General features: G+C 29.1%; 1 protein-coding gene across 1 annotated transcript; it reads right to left on the reverse strand.

Moving 5' to 3' along the window:
* Positions 1-2906: 2906 nt before the first annotated feature.
* On the reverse strand, positions 2907-7500 carry LOC123298742 (serine/threonine-protein kinase MAK). The gene is made up of 10 exons (XM_044880836.1): positions 7294-7500; positions 5675-5842; positions 5442-5608; positions 5029-5200; positions 4795-4970; positions 4125-4505; positions 3474-3701; positions 3169-3413; positions 2984-3095; positions 2907-2916 (listed from the first exon to the last, which is right to left on the reverse strand). Exons 1-10 carry the CDS (start codon positions 7447-7449, stop codon positions 2907-2909), a joined length of 1815 nt encoding a protein of 604 aa, XP_044736771.1. The 5' UTR covers positions 7450-7500.
* Between the last annotated feature and the right edge of the window lie 10098 nt (positions 7501-17598).

Below are 17598 nucleotides of genomic sequence, written 5' to 3' on the forward strand. Positions count from 1 at the left end.
TTTATTAGAAAAATTCTTCTCAAGGTACCAGCTTTTATTGCACTAAAAGTTAAAAAAAAAATTCCCTTTTGAAGCACTCGTATTAGGCGCGGATCCAGGATTTCGTCCAGGGGAGGAGGGTGCTGGTTTCTGGCTTTATTTGCTTTCAAAAAATATCAATATCCGTCTTAACAGTTTGAAAAATAACATACAGGGTGTTCTATTATTGACTGCAGAACTTTCGCTTCTTGAATAAGCTGAGAAAAAAAAGAAGAAAATTTTCTTTACCAAATTTGGATCAGAGACCTAATTTACGAGATAATCATCCTACTCCTACTATTATTGTAATCAATTAAAAAAAATACATTCCTCAAAATCAAATCCATCCAATAAAATACTTAAACAGAGGATGCGTTTTATCAGGGTGTGGGAGAGTGACCTAAATGCAAAATTACTACAAAAAAAAACTCTATTTGGCTACTCTTATTATTATAAAAACTAACCCATGAAACCAAATATTATTACACTCCCTTTCTTTGTAAATTAAGTTTTGTGCGCAATTTGATCAAAACCGACTATGGTCATACTATGTGCCAAATTTTTCTAAACAGCTTTTTTGGCAATATTCACGAAAATGTCTTTTTTTACAGTCAGCATCCTGTATACAGAAAATTTGACTTTCCCGGCTATTATATAAGTGCATTGAGAAATTGTCATTATTTTAATGTTAATTACTATTTGCCAAAGACCTGCTGTTATAACTTTGACGACACTGTACTAATTGACAATTATAAAATTCTGTGTAGGGTTTGTACCTATTTGCGCTTGTAGTAATCGATATACACTAATGTTAGAATAACAGCAGCACACGATGTAGCTATGGCAGACCCTAGCTATTGGTATATGGTATATCAGACCCTGGCTACCGCATCGTTTTCTTAATGAATTTATTTCTCTGTATTATGTAAATATTAAATAAATAAAAAAATTGTGAAAAGCTTAAAATTTAAATATTTTATAATTGAAGCAGATAAAAATTTACTAATTTTAATAAACAATATCAAAGATAAAGTTTAAAAATTTGCTTATAAATTTTTTGATATTAATGAGAGGTCATACATTTTTTTATTAGGTGTTATCATGTTTTATCAATTGTAAAGAATTAAAAAAAATTATATTTATTATACCATGTATATATGAAATATACATAGTATATTAAGTTTCGTCCCAAGTTTGTAACGCTTAAAAATATTGATGCTACGAACAAAATTTTGGTATAGGTGTTCATAGAATCACCTAATTAATCAATTTCCGGTTGTCCGTCCGTCCGTCCGTCCGTCCGTCTGTGGACAAGATAACTCAAAAACGAAAAAAGATATCGATCTGAAATTTTTACAGCGTACTCAGGACGTAAAAAGTCAGGTCAAGTTCGTAAATGAGCATCATAGGTCAATTGGGTCTTGGGTCCGTAGGACCCATCTTGTAAACCGTTAGAGATAGAACAAAAGTTTAAATGTAAAATATGTTGCTTATAAAAAAATAAAAAACTTTTGTTTGAAACATTTTTTTGTAAACATCACTGTTTACCCACGAGGGCAATTAGGTGCAAATTTTATAGTATGTATTAATATAGGAATATCAAAGTGAATATCTTTTATGTATGTGAAATGTGACAGAGTTATCAACACTGCCTATACATGGTATTTCAACAATTAACTCAGTCAATTGTTTGTTTTCACTTGTTGAATATTAATTTTAGGCGCCAATCCATTCTCCGAAACTAAAGGATATCTATTGGCTTCAAAGTGGTGTCAAAAATTATACTAAACACATACGCTTATCTGTAGAATTATCATCACGAATGCCATTACATTCTTCCCCTTATGAAACCTAAACCTATTAGTGCCCATGCACCAACACGTTTTTAGGCTTGGCTTAAAATGCTTTTACCTCCATTAGACTCAGTTAGAGTGATTGGTAATTGTTATCAGCAAGATTAGAAGGATTGGAAAGGTTTCAATCTTTTACCTGAAAGGAAAGGACTCTCCGGAAGGAATTCAATGGCAACTCTCAGTTTTCTTCTGAGTATATATTAACATGACTCTTCCACCAATTAGAGAAATGAAAGGAGAAATTAAATTTAAAAAAAGTTATTATAAAACTAATTTATTTTTGAATAAAATACTTAATACCTGCATGAACTATCACAGATTAAAAAGTGCCACTACATGTATGTATAAAACATTATATAGATAAACAAATAAGGAAGTCTATTTCCACGATACCACATAAATAAAATAAAAACTATTTACACGTACAAATTGTTGTTTGCAGGCATAGTAATTTTGAATATCGTAAATTAGTCAAAAGTTTAAAATTTGATGGAGGTAAAGTTAAAGATTTTGGTGCTTTCCAAGAGTTAATAATTAAGAAAATAATTGATCTCGGAAATTGGGACAAAAAGAGTAGTCAATATTTGTGTCAAATTGTGGTAGTCTGTCAGAGGTGTCCGAAGAAATTTAAATATTTTTCTTTCTCAATTATGTTGGTACACAGGCGTCGCTGAGCAGAGCGGAATTCAATGAAAATGTGACAAACCAGACGGAGGATTTTTTGAAGATCTTTGCGACATAATATAGGTTTGGCCCCTTATTTAAAGAAATTGCCGAATATTAATAATGAACCTCCTTAATTATTAATAAAGCGATAAAAGAGGCATGAATCAATGTTTCCGAATGTATAATGTTTTTAGCGAAGTTAATATATTCGGCAAATAAACATTTTTGTTGTCATATTGTTTTATAAAAAATAGCAATTTTAATGTGTAAATAGTTTTGAAATTCTTTTGCAAGTTATCGTGTAAATAGACAAGGCGTACAAATATATTAAATATGCAAGTAAATAAATATGTATTCATTTTTTCCTTATTAAATATACCTGAAAAACAATTCACAAAAATTAATACCAAAATTATTACAAAAAAAAGTAGAAATTTAATACTTGCTTTGCAATCCAATCTGAACGATTATTATTATTATTTTTCAATAAATTTGCTTGTGGATAATTTGCATCACCAAACAATGGCTCCAAAGCTATTTGTGGCTTTTTAAATTCGCCTGAAATATAAGAATACACAACAGTTAGCAAAAAAATAGACTGCTCCTTAATTTAGCTAATAAAAACATTAACCTGGATCCGCAAATAAAGTATCCATTAAATTGGTGCTTTTTCCAACAACGTAACGAGCTTGATTTATATATTGTTTAGGAGCTGATAAATTATTATTTTTCACTCCACGTCTTCCATAGGGTCCTGTTGATAATTCCCAGGGATCGTTCATCGCATTATTTGCATCATTTCGTTTAGCTGATTCGCGAGTGGGTAAAATACTAAATGTAAAATTGTTATTTAAAACTCTGGGTGGTTCATTTCGTCTGCAAAAAATGCAATTTATGTAAAATAATTTTCTAGAAAGAATCTTCAATAATTTTTACCTAAAACCACTGGGAACTGTCTGTCCAGCTATGTAACGAGAAACAGACATGTATTGCTTTTTCGCGCTTAATTTTCTTCTTCCAGAATTTTCATTTTTTATTGTTGGAATATCATCATTCCAACTTTGACCGAGTAATTCTTGAATATCTCTTTCAGTATTAGAATCATTTAAACCAATTCTTCTATTAGCTCTACGCCCACTGACATTTGGCATTGCGATTTTAGTTCTTCATTAGAATAAAAAGAGAAAATTTATTAAATAAGCATTACACATTAAAAAATACTGGACTTGACTAATACTGATACATTTCATTTTCTGGAGTTATTGGTTCACAGCTAAAAAGAGCAACACTATTTAAGTTATAGGCCATCGGACTACAGACACGCCTGTTGAGTCTCGGACCAAATTCCAAAGTTTTGAAGCTTTTTAGTTTTTTCAAAGAGTACTTCTTTTACAGGTAACACTGTCTATCTTGTGATCAGGACTTGGTGAGACTGTTTTTTTTTTTTCGGAAAATTTGCATCAGATGGTGCATCTTATTTAATCTACTTATGAATTTAAATTTTTTAAAATTTAAATCTATTTTTTTGTACCCTTATCAATTTTAGCCCTATATTAATTAAATTATTCCAAGGTTTGTTATACTTACCCTAATATGTTATCCGTAAAGCCGTCAAAATTTTTGTCAGTATTCTTATCAGCATCATTTAAGGAAATAAATGCATCTGAATACTTTTTTTCCTGTACATTTGTTTGAGGTTCCGGTACAACTACAGCTAAACGAGATTGAGATCTGGATTGATTAAAATAATCTTTGGTACTGAAACTATAAACAATTGGAGCAACTGCTTGAATAGGTTGTGGTTTAACTAAAGGAATAACTGGTGATTGACGAGGCACAATGTTATTGTTTATTGGCTGTAATATTGGCTTTTTATTTTCAGTTTCCATTTTTAAAAGTTCTGAATTTGGTTGAATTGGAATATTTTCCATATTTACTTTTTGATTTCCAACTTGAAAGTAAGGATTCCTGCACAACAATAGCACTACAATGCATTATTTTTATTTTCTACGATATTTAATGGGTTGCCATCTATTCAGTTTTCTCGGAGTCTCCGGTTTTTGAAACCTGCCTACATTCTTCGGAGGAAATATTCTTTGGACTTTTTATAAAAATGATATTTTAATAGCAAACAAGAAGAGTTAATATTTTTTTAGTCTTTGAATGAATGAAAATATCTGGATGAAAGTTTTTTTTTAAACCGGAGACTCAGGTTTTGAAGAATTTTGGCTACCCTAGACATTTTTTTTTTTGTTACCGTAAAGCCTGTTGAGCTGTTGGTCTTCTAATAGGATTCCATCGAAGCATATCTTCCATGATACGAACAGCAACTTGACTAGCATCGGGCACCACTACTGACAATTCAGTCATGGTGAAACGAGGAAATGTAAAATCCATATTTTCAGCTAATTGATAGCCTTCTGGCCAATCCATCTAATAAAAAGTAAATCATAAATTTTTAGTTTAAAATTATTTATAAATTATATCGTACCCGATCTGGTGTACCCAGAACTGAACATATTTTAAATAATTGGTCAATTTCACTATTGCCTGGAAAGAGTGGTCTGAATGTATATAACTCAGCCATAATACATCCACAAGCCCATATATCGATTGAACTATTGTAATTTGTAGAATGTAATAAAACTTCTGGAGCTCTATACCTACAAAATATATTTTCAAAATTTAATTTACATTAATTCGAAGTAAATAAAAATCACACACTGAGGTGAGTTAATTTTTAGCTAACAAATTCCTTTTTCGATAAATATTTAAGTTATCTTCTTCAAAGTTTGCACATTGTAAAAATAATGTGCCTGTTGAGGCCAAAAAAGAATTCCGAAAAATTATTTCTTAGCTAAACTAAGATAACTTTTTATTTAAAAGAAAAAATAAATAACGAACCATCGAGTTGAAACGTAATCCGTATATGGAGGTCGTGATTTAATTTCTCTGGCTAATCCAAAGTCAGCTATTTTAATAAGTTCTGGTCCCATACATAATAAATTTTCAGGTTTCATATCTCTATGAAAAAATCCATGTTTGTGCATAAATGATAGCCCTTGAAAAATCTAAAAAATAAATTTTAATATTATATATAATATTCCTCGATGACACAGTATTGAATTTTTTCAAACCTGATACATCATGTTTCTGATAGCTTGTTCTGGAAACGGCCCTCTTCTATCTTGAATCAATTCATACAAATTTCCTTTCATATATTCAAACACAAAATATAGCGTATCATTTTCTCTAATAACTTCTTTTAATTTTACCAAATTTGCATGGCTTAATTTTTTTAAACTCTGAAATAAATTTGAATATTTAACTTTTGTCTAATAATCTTATATTCGAAAAACGTAAAAAATGCATCCAGGTGCAGCCCTTGCACTTATTAAGGTACCTAATATATTCATTAGCGTCTTGGTGTATAAACAACCAAAAAAGTTATCAAATATTTATAAAATTTAAAAAATTCTTTGACTTTTTGATGCCTTTTTATGGCCTTATGGAGAGCCACCACTCCGAACGTAATAGGATCGCAACTGAGCTATTCACAAAGTGCAGTTTATAAATGGCGTTTGGATCCGTCCTGGCTGGATTTAGACTTGGGCCCGTGAGACCATAACCTAGGGCGGCAAAATTTTCGGAACGATAAAATTTTAAAGCGAACCAATTCAAGGGCAATCCGAATATTAAAAAAAAAATGAATGATGAATTGAAAAAATTTTTAGAACACATTTATGTTCCTCAATGTTTTTTAATTTTTGAATTTTCAGGGAAATTAATCTCATTAAACAATGTACAGCACCCTGAAACAATTTTTATTTCGTATAGGTGTTCATAAATTTACATAATTAGTCCATGTCCGGTTATCTGTTTGTCTATCTATCCGTCTATCAACACGATAACTTAAAAACGAAAAGAGATTTCAATCTGAAATTTTTATGGCGTATTTGTAAGTGTGGTTGAGTCCTAAATGAGCAATATAGGTCACTTGGGTCTGGGGTTCATAGGACCCATCTTGTAAATCCGTTAGAGATCCAATAAAAGTTTAAATGTAAAAATGTTCCTTATGAAAAAATAAACAATTTTTGTTTGAAACATTTTTTCTGTAATAACAACATTGTTTATCCGTGAGGGCAGAAATTAGGACAAAACTTTGGTGTCCTTTTTCTCCAAAAATATAAAAGTTAGCCAGTTGAAAATTTGCAAGTAGCTTCAACTAGTGATATTGTGAAAAATACTCGAAAAATTAAAAAAAAAAATTCTGGAGACTACTTTCGAAAATTTTTGTGCATAAACTTAACAGGTTCAAAATATCTCGTTCCAAAAACATTTTTGTGTTGATGAAAAGTAATTAGAGAAAATTATAATGTTTGGAAATTATTATTAACAATTAAATGTAGCCCAGGGTTAATAATAATAATAAGACATAAAAGGGGTACCGTAAGTGGATCCCTAGAAGCTAGACCAAGAACAACCTGACCTAATTTTTCGAGCTAGATACCGATCTATTCGTAAAAATAAAAGTTTGCTAAATTAAATTTTACTATGCGGATTGGTAATGATAACTAAATTTCAACTCAATTGAAAACTTAGAAGAGACCCAAAAATCGATTATAATTACTTTCCAACAGGAATAAGAACGTAAGTTAACTTATATATGCGTATGTATGTATAAATTTATACATACCTACTCACACAAACATTGCAAGTTTTCCAATAAATAAAATCTTATATAAAACATACATACCTTTACTTCACGTAAATTCATAGCTTCATCCCATGAATAATATTTTCTTTTCATACGTTTAATTGCCACATGCTCGCCAGTATCCTTACGTCTTCCCAAAACCACACTTCCATAAGTACCATCTCCCAATTGATGTAACATTATATAACGATTCATACCTTTTTGCTGATTTTTTATATACAATTTTGAATAGCTTCGAACTTTATTTTTATGATTATAAATTTCTGCTTTAAATGATGTTATATACATTTATTCTACAGAATATAAAACGAACGTCTTTTGCAATCAGAAATCGATATTAGTAAGTATTGAATATGTAATAATTGGTATAATTATAATGGTATTCGATTAAAAGAAATGGGGTGTATTTTTTTTAGAATAAATTATCAATGTGGGAAATATAACATAATTTTATATCATAAATATTTTACTTTTCAAGATCACGATTATTCAAATTAAAAACGGTGAGTAATGCTTTCTAATGATATTTAGGTACTTTTAAAATCGATGTATTTTAGTAAAAAAGAGAATTTGAGAACATCGGAATCCGGATATACCAAAATTGCCCGACTAATATTAAGAAAACTTAAATTTTTATTAGGAAAGTTTTAGAAAATGCAGTTTATTATAATTTAAAATCAAGTCATTTTTTAACCCCCGACGCAAAAAAGAGGGGTGTTATAAGTTGGGTTGCTATGTGTACTGACTGTGACCTTTACACCTTTAGCTCTCTCGATTTGAATGCGGTTTTTTTATTTGAAAGACAATTTGATAGAGAGTGTTCTTAGCTATCATTCAAGAAAATCAGAGGTATGAGCGGCGCCTTTTTTAGTAAATTTTACTTGTTCGATAAATGTAAAATACTTAATACAGCGAAATTTACCAATACATATTGCGAATATGTTTTGTAAACATATAATATTTAGCGAAAAAAATGATCTGATGATTATTATAGTAAGCTTTATTCCCTAGAACTTTCCTTGTTAAAAAAATTACGTTCTCAAAATGTAAGTCGAGAAATTATTTAAAAAATAAAACGCCAAAGAACTTTTCGCTTTAGAATTTTGTTAGAAATTCACAGTTTCTGTTTAATTCGGTAATTTTAGGCACCTTAACAAATGAAATTTTTCTATAATTGAATATCAAATATTTTTTTTGTAAAAGGGTAATATTTACCGGGTTATTTGGGATTTTTCGATTAATTAAATAAATTAGAAACATTTGAAGATGTGGAAAGAAATTAAAATATGTATATCAGAAATTGTAAACTCGTAAGCTCGAATTTATTAAAGTAAATAAAAAATTAAAGACATTTGAGCTAAATTCAACTTGCACTCAATTGCACTTAACATAGCCAATTTTTTTAATGGCTGATATCAATTATAATTTGGCTTCCAATGAAGCAAATTTAGTACTTTATAATTATTAATTCATATTTGATTGATGTCGAATGAAATCATCCAAAATATTTGAATTTAAAAAAAAGGTAAAAAAGGTCGGAAGTGAAATCATTGAGTAATTCACTTAGTACCTACACTCACAATAAAGTATTCAGTATATACAGAGTCAAAAAGTTATTTGTATAAATAACACCGCTTTCCCTTTAAATATATTTAATTAATTAAAAGTTGGGAAAATTTGCATTAAAATAATTATTTTATGTAGAATGATTTATGGATTCTCCAAACTATTAAAAATTGAAATACCTCAAAATGAGCATATTTTCGAAATTTATAGATAATTTTAATAAAATTAGTCAAAAATTCATCTTTTTTAAGTTTGTGATAATCTAACTAGAATTTATAAAATATTCGGCTAAAATTTATTTTTACCAATAATAAAACTTGTAAGAATTATTACCTTCTAAAATTCACAAACAAGTAAGCTCTGTAAATTTTTTGACACAAATAAAAAACGTTTTCAAAAAAATATATTTTATTATTTTCATTTAATTAAAAGTTTAGCACATTCATATTAGTGGCACATTTTTATTCAATTTCACTAAACTATTCTTTCAATATCGTCGTTTATTACACTTGTGTTTACTTCCTTTTTTGTAAATAAGCAGATGAATTTATTTACCCCTATTTGTTTTTTTTTTCAAACATTAGCTAAGTTTCAGACCTAGTTTATTGTGATATATGTTTTATTTTATTGATCTATTAAAATTATATGTACAAGAAAAACACCTTCGTAACTTCCAACTCATTTACGGATCGATATTTTTTTCTGTCGTATTTACATATTTTATAAGGTCATTTCGTAACTATTAACTACCTACAATAATAACATAATCATAGAATAACGTCATCGAATAATAATAGTTATCATTATATCGAAATATTATCGGAATTTATTTCGGTAATTTATATATTAGAAGGTCAATTTTTGTTATTATGGAATTATAAAAGGAATGTGTAATTAGATACAGTAATATCTTTTATAATAAAAGTAAAATAAACAATTGATTGAGTTAATTGTTGAAATACTCTATATAGATATTGTTGAATATCAGTGCTTGTATTATTTTTAAAAATAAGTTATTATTAATTGTATTTATTATAAAAGAGTAAAAGAGTAGATATTATAATGCATTATTTTAACAGTATTTTTCCGGTGAACTTTAATATAAATCTGTACCTTTACAAGTTTTTATTTCACAAGTTATTTTGTAAACATAAAATTTATTTAAAATCTATATAAATTGTAGGTGAAACGAAGTTCACCGGGTCATCGAATGACTATAATTCATTTAGCTTTTTAACATTGATTAAAAATATTCAACAAGAATTATTCCTCGAAAATTGTCGCCATTGACTCCTTTGAATCGGATGCGATTCGTATGAAATTATGAATCAATAGACTCACTATTTGAAGCTACCGCAATCTACAAGTTTCTTTCAACTCTCTATCTTTTATAGTTTTTGAGTAAATGGAAATTTAAGTTTTGCCATTATTTGGAAGATAACGGGAAAGCAAAAATATTTATGAAAAAAATTTCAAACAAAAGTTGTTTATTTTTAGATGATGGAACATTTCTTATTCAAATTTTTTGTCTATCTGTTACGGTTTAAATGAGATGGCTCGATTGAGCTATATTGCTCGTTTGCGAACTCTTCAACCAAAAGTCACTTTTTATGTCCTGAACCCCATATACAAAAATTTCACCTCGAAATTTCTTTTGATTTTGAATTATCGTGCTCACGGGCAGGCCGGAAAATGGAATAAATGGATTAATTAGATGATTTTATGAACACCTATACCAAAATTTAATTTCTAGCATCAATATTTCTGAACCTTACAAACTTGGGACTTAACTTTAAAAACTAGATATATTTCATATATAGGGTAGAAAAACTAATTTGAACCTGCCACATAATTACGTCAGGGGCTAAACCCCATTTCGTCGTTTCGTATAATGCGCTATAGTAAATTTTCGAAAGTAGTAATTTGACACTCATTATATAATTTATGGGGAGCCAAATTACGGAAAAATTGGACGCGCTTTTATATATCGCATTTTATGCTAAAGCCCACTATTATGAACAAATTTTGTAAAAACAACTTTTGAGCTTTTGACACACTGAAATGCATGAATTTAAATTGAAATTTCCAAAGTTAATTTATGAAGTATTTGATATAAAATTTTTAATTCGCCCCCATGTTATATCATTTTTTTATATAATAAATACGTATTTCGACTACAATGTAGTCATCATCAGTATGAATTAGCTAATCGTATTGTTCGTCTGGTGTTCGTTCTTCGTCATAGTCACATTTGGTGACTATGTATTTATTAAATAAAAAATTAATTTATCCGATGGGGCGAATTGAAATTTTAATACTGAAAAACATGTGATGTAATTTTTCTGGCGGCGAAAAATATCAACCATTGGATCTGATTTTGGAAAACTATTAAGGTTTTTCATTTAAAGAAGCTTTTTCATTTTAGAGGATAGTTTATGAAAACTTGTGTTCATTTGAAAGGATATTTCATGATAGATGAGGCATATTTTTCTAATGACGGATCTTAGATCATAAATACTTCAAAAAATTTATGTAGTTGGGTAACAATAAAAAAATTATAAGTATATAATGTGTATATTTTATAAGATTCATAGTTTACATTTCAAAAGATTCAATGGAATGCTTTCAAATAAATTCGAACATTTTAATTAACAAAATGTTGTCTAAATTCATGTTGGAATTAGCATAGATGTCTATCCTAAACCTAGATGGCTAATTCCATTTCGATATCCCATCAACCCCCAATTTAATGGCGATTAACAAGATGAAAAATTATCCACATAAAAATTAGTGCTCTACGTTCAGTACAGACATCCGTGGAAACAACAGAAAAGTAAATGAGGATAATTATTAAATATGCAATAATAAAATAATGAATAATAATAAATTGAAGAGTATTTTTAAGTTAACTTGTACAATATTTTTATTCTTGACACATAGTTTCTATTAAACTAAATACCAAACTCAAAGATGTCACAAAGTGAATTATCTTATTGTATTTTTATTTAGGGGGGTATATTTTGAAAAAATTAATATAATGCAATAATAGGTTGGCTGATAAGTCCCCGGTCTGACACATAGATGGCGTCGCTAGTATTAAATGCATATTATTTTTATATAGTACCAACCTTCAAATGATTCGTGTCAAAATTTGACGTCTGTAAGTCAATTAGTTTGTGAGATAGAGCGTCTTTTGTGAAGCAACTTTTGTTATTGTGAAAAAAATGGAAAAAATGGAATTTCGTGTTTTGATAAAATACTGTTTTCTGAAGGGAAAAAATACAGTGGAAGCAAAAACTTGGCTTGATAATGAGTTTCCGGACTCTGTATTTTTTCCCTTCAGAAAACAGTATTTTATCAAAACACGAAATTCCATTTTTTCCATTTTTTTCACAATAACAAAAGTTGCTTCACAAAAGACGCTCTATCTCACAAACTAATTGACTTACAGACGTCAAATTTTGACACGAATCATTTGAAGGTTGGTACTATATAAAAATAATATGCATTTAATACTATCGACGCCATCTATGTGTCAGACCGGGGACTTATCAGCCAACCTGTTATGTTTTCTAATAGAGTTTTTAATAATAAGCCTTTCAGCTTAACTCTAATAAATACAATAACCAGCTTTGAAGTTGGCATTTAATCTAAAAATAATTTTATAATACAATTTTTATCACTTGTTTTTCTTTTATTAAATAAAATATACTCGGGTCAAAAATTTTTCTATTCTAAGCAAATATTTTTTAAATAATGAAAATTGTATACAAAAGTCGTCATGCACCCCGTATTCTGGTAGTATGTAAAGCAGACTTTGAATGCCGATTTTAATAGCACTATTTTAACAGTAACATAATTGAAGCGTTTGGTGCATTGATGCATTCTTCCCGACTTATTCTGTAAATTAACGAAACTGAAAAATCGACGATTTTGTTTACAATTTCTTTTCTAATATTTATTATGTTTGTTTAGAAAGGTGGAATGGTAATAGCCATAAACCAAAATGTATAAATAATTCAATATTTTGCAAAAATAATAAATAAGCAACATAAATTTTGTATAAGCGTTTATGATATCGATATACAATCGTTGAGTTTTATTCTTTGCTTTTTCAGTCAACTAAGTAATATAATTTAACTAGTTAAATAACAAAGAAATATGAGCATTTTTAAAAAAATTATTGTTCAAAAATTTTGATCCAAGTATGTCATATATGTCTACCTAGTTGTGTTTTAGTATTCATTTGATTTCTAAACATGTTATTAGGCCTATTGCCAAAATTAAATTGGCCACTTTCAACACTGTTGAATAGAAGAAAATTAATAACGAAAGTAAGATTTGCAATTCAAACATAAAATTCGTAACGATAGTACTGCACATACTAGAAATATTAAATCTATTCTTTTAACACAAAAGTATCCACCCCATCAGAGCCGTCTATAGCCGAAGATGCAAGGGGTGCGCGGCATGCGGACAAAGGGTCTTGAAAGGCATTAGCAGATCGCTTTTTACCTACAAACCTACATATACTTAACAAACATTCATAATACCTATATAAATATAGGCAACTATATTGTTTACAAAATGCGCCTCATGCAGCTCGATAAAATCGCTTTGCGACTTGCGATGTACAAGGCAATTGTCTAGTCTACCAACAAACACAATAATACAAATAATCCGTAATTTTTATTGTAATTGTCAAATTTTTTCTGTACCTCGCGGAATTAAAAAATTGTAACTGAATTTCACATTTTAACATACATAATAAAATGTTCTTTTACTCGAAAAAAGAGTTTCTTGTTATCATTGACTTGATGACCTAACATGATGAACAAAAGACATTTGTACTACATTACAGCATCATCCTTTTCAACTTATACTTAGTGTAGCATACTGAGCTAAAAGAACAAGCGTACCATCTCTCCCAAATGTACCATCTACACTAATTATGCACACTTTTGTATTAAAAGAACAGAAGAGTTATGCTATTCAGCTACTATTTTATCTTATTACAGTTAAAATAGTAGTATTCACCTACTATTCTATTCACCTATTCACCTATTATTATTCGCCTTGAGATAACATTTTAACTGTTTCTATTATCAATAATGATTTTTATCTAAGCTCGTGAGAAAGAAGTACTTTTCTCACTCAGTATGTGTGAGAAAAGTAGTTCTTTACCGCCGCCCTAGTGTGATAATGAATTTATTCCCGCACAAGGGCGGTAATGAATTCAGTTACTATAGTAACTTTTTTAATTTTTAATTTTCTCAATTAGTCAGCCATGACAAATATCGCCATGGGAACTGATTCTAGCGCTGTCTGGTGGTAGAAAATAGAAGCTGTCTATGACAAGTCAAATTTCAACAGAAACAATCATAGCCATGCATAAATTTGACTTGTCATAGACAGCTTCTATTTTCTACCACTAGACAGCGCTAGAATCAGTTCTCATGGCGAATCGTTTACTTTCACATTTTAGAGGCGTAGATAAGATGTTGTACGATATACGTATGATAACGCATTATTAACATACTTCTGCGATTGGCCAACTCGTTCTACGCACTCTTTGTGCAAATTTCGCAGGCGTACGTTAATAATGCTTTTATTCCACTTGTATCGTAAATAACTATTATCTTTAATTTTTCATAGTATCTGCAGTGCTATAACGTAGCTCCAGCGAATGTAATTTTTTTCTGAACTGAGGTTAACAATGAATTGATATAAAAGGGTATGAGAAGCTAATTTCTGTGCATTTTTTTTTTTTGTAATTTAATATTAAGGCATCAATGTTTTTATCGCTTTTGGAATTTTTCTCTTGATATATGTTGCAAAAATCACCGAAAATTCTTCATTTGAAATATTGTGAAAATCAAATTTACAAAGATTTTCCACTCTTTTACATTAATGCATTGTCGAGTACGGTCCAAACAAAAATGGATAGATTTCTGGAAGCCAGCCGTTATGATAAAAAGTGAATTCACGTTCGTTTGAAGACAAAAAAATAATGAACCTTCAATGTCTTTTTTTTAAAGCGGATCGTTTTTTTAAGATATGTGAAACAAAGAAGAATTGATATGTATCTGTATAAATAAAATAATGCACTAGTTAACAACACAACATACACGAGCAAGATGTAACAAGTACTCATTCTACTCCATAAAAACAATTTTTTGGTACTGAAGTTTTCAAAAAGAATTGATTTTTGAGTATGATTATGTACTGAAGATTCACTTTAAGATATTAATTTACTTATCATGTACAAATGCTGTATTTTCGAATTGTTAGGAGTTCATCACGTGGATACAACTTTTGGTAGCAGACTAGTTTGCCAATCAAAATGAAATAAATACAGGTAACCACTAAAAGAGACCTGGTTACAAACTAGTTTTATGAAATCAAGTGCTTACAAAAGTTGTATCCATGTGGAGAACAATCACTTGTAACAATTGATAAGACTAGGGTCGCATGTACGACCTAATCGTATATTCATTAACACAAAAGAACGAACACTTAAGTTCTGATTTGTATTTACATACTTAGTACATCACTACAAAACATCTATATTCATTTTGCTTATTATAGACCGGGCGCTAGAAAGAGTTTAGTTAGCAAAATATTAGGATCAAAGAATAGAAATGAGGCCAGATTTTCATCTGGCAAGGTGGATTTCCCGTTTCTTTGGAATATCAAGAATATTAATGCAAGCTTAGCAAATGGTGCTTATAGTTTGCAAGCTAAACTCCCAGCGCCCGATCTAATTACCGGAATTGTTAATAACGCAATTGTGTCAGTACCATTATACATCAAGGAATATACATTATACGACTTTCTGTATAAAAGATGTATCCTGTAATTGCGCCATTCCTTGTACATGACTATTCTCCGACTAAACTATTTAAGCGTTTGGACGATAAAATCGTAGGACGGATCCAATTTTCAAATAGTTTACTATTTCTTTTATTGAGAAAAATGTAACAAATTAGAATTGTAAAAGCTTTACTTAGCCCAATTAATAAAAAGTCTAAAATTACTAGTTGCGCAAAAAATGCGAGTCAGATTAAAATGTTTCCTTTGATTATTCTAAATATCGTATTTTCAAAGTGATGTAAACTGGAGTTCGAAGTCTTACAGATAATACTAGTATTTCATGAATATTTCATTTTTTGCGTTTAAATTTTAAAGCAACAAAAATAAGTCTAATAATTTTTAACCCTGAAGACGTGTGTATTTTAATTGGATATTACTTCGTGTAAATCCCAAATTTTTTTTCACTCGGCCAGTGTTAATAAATAATTATCACTTGCGTAGATATCTCCTCGAAATTATTAAAACTTTGAAATATTCTGGCCTTCAAACTGCCTAATACTTATATCGGGTTCTAGGTGTATTTAATATAACCAAATAAAACATTTTGATTGATGAAATTAAAGACCTAAACAAACAGCTCATTTTTTCACACCACGCATTAAGGTTTTTTTATTGTACATCGATACAAAATAATGTATTGAAGTCACTCTTCTCTACACCCGGTCTTCCTTATCCAGTCACTCACTTCATGGTTTTCTAGCATCTTATTCTTAACCCTACGTTAAATGCCTTGCATAGTGACTAATAATATTTTCTTGGCATTCGATCATCCAACATTCTCATTAGGTAAACAAACTAGTATAAATCAATTTTTGGCGATGAGAATTTCGCGGATATACAGATTCTAAAAATTTGTTCTGAGGATAGATCATAAAAATAGACGCAACTTTTGAGCGTCTACCACTTATTAACTGATGCAATTATATTGACTTTCAAATAAAATATATATTCGTTAAAAATTGTGACCAGCACAAAAATATTACAGGTTTTACCTTTTTGTTTTCAAAATGTTTATCAAAATATTTAATGGTAGGATCTTTTTAAAGTTTTAAAATCTAGCTTGTATATAGTTTCCATAAATTTGAACTTGTTTTTGTTTTCTATTTCAAACTAAATTAAATTGTGATAACTTCCTTTTATATTTGGTGATTCAACTTTAATATTTCGTTATTTTAAACATTTATTTCAATTATTACCACAATTGTAGCTAGAGACATGGTTGCAGACAATTTAAAATGATTTGTCGTTTCACAGGCGTTCATATGTCAGTAACATTCTAGATGAAATATAGTTATCATGTCAAATCCTTGATCATTTACATAAACCGTACAAAAATCTGACCCAGACGCAGTTCGCCTGTTTTTCTAGTTATATGAGGATGAAATCATAGATTTACATTGTCATTCCTATTCCCTAGCTACTGTATTTTTATTAATATTTTATATACAATTTAATATTTATTTTATTTACAAAAAACTGTTTCAGTTTGAATTCCATTTTACAAAAAAAAAAAAAAATCAGAACATATTTTAGAAGTTGCGTTTTGCAACATAATTAGAAAATCATCTAGCGGACGGAAATTTAAATGAAAAATTTATAATACCTTTATAATGATAGGTCTATTCTTAAATACAAGCCATCATGCTGTCCAACACGGTTGGTCTTTGTCATTCCTATGTATTTAACTTAAGAATGACAAAGACATAACCGTGATGGACGCCAGCTTGTATTTAAGAATAGATTTAATAAAAGTGTTAAAATTAAAAGATTTTTAAATGTTTATAATTAGGCCACAAACATTAAAAATTTCGAACTTCTTAAATATAAAGTAGGCCCATCTGTTATTGAGTTTTTAAATTATAAATAAATTATATTATTATGATAGAAAATTGAAAACTTTTAATG

Source organism: Chrysoperla carnea, chromosome 4 (genome assembly GCF_905475395.1).
Source record: "Chrysoperla carnea chromosome 4, inChrCarn1.1, whole genome shotgun sequence".
NCBI classification, from domain to species: domain Eukaryota; kingdom Metazoa; phylum Arthropoda; class Insecta; order Neuroptera; family Chrysopidae; genus Chrysoperla; species Chrysoperla carnea.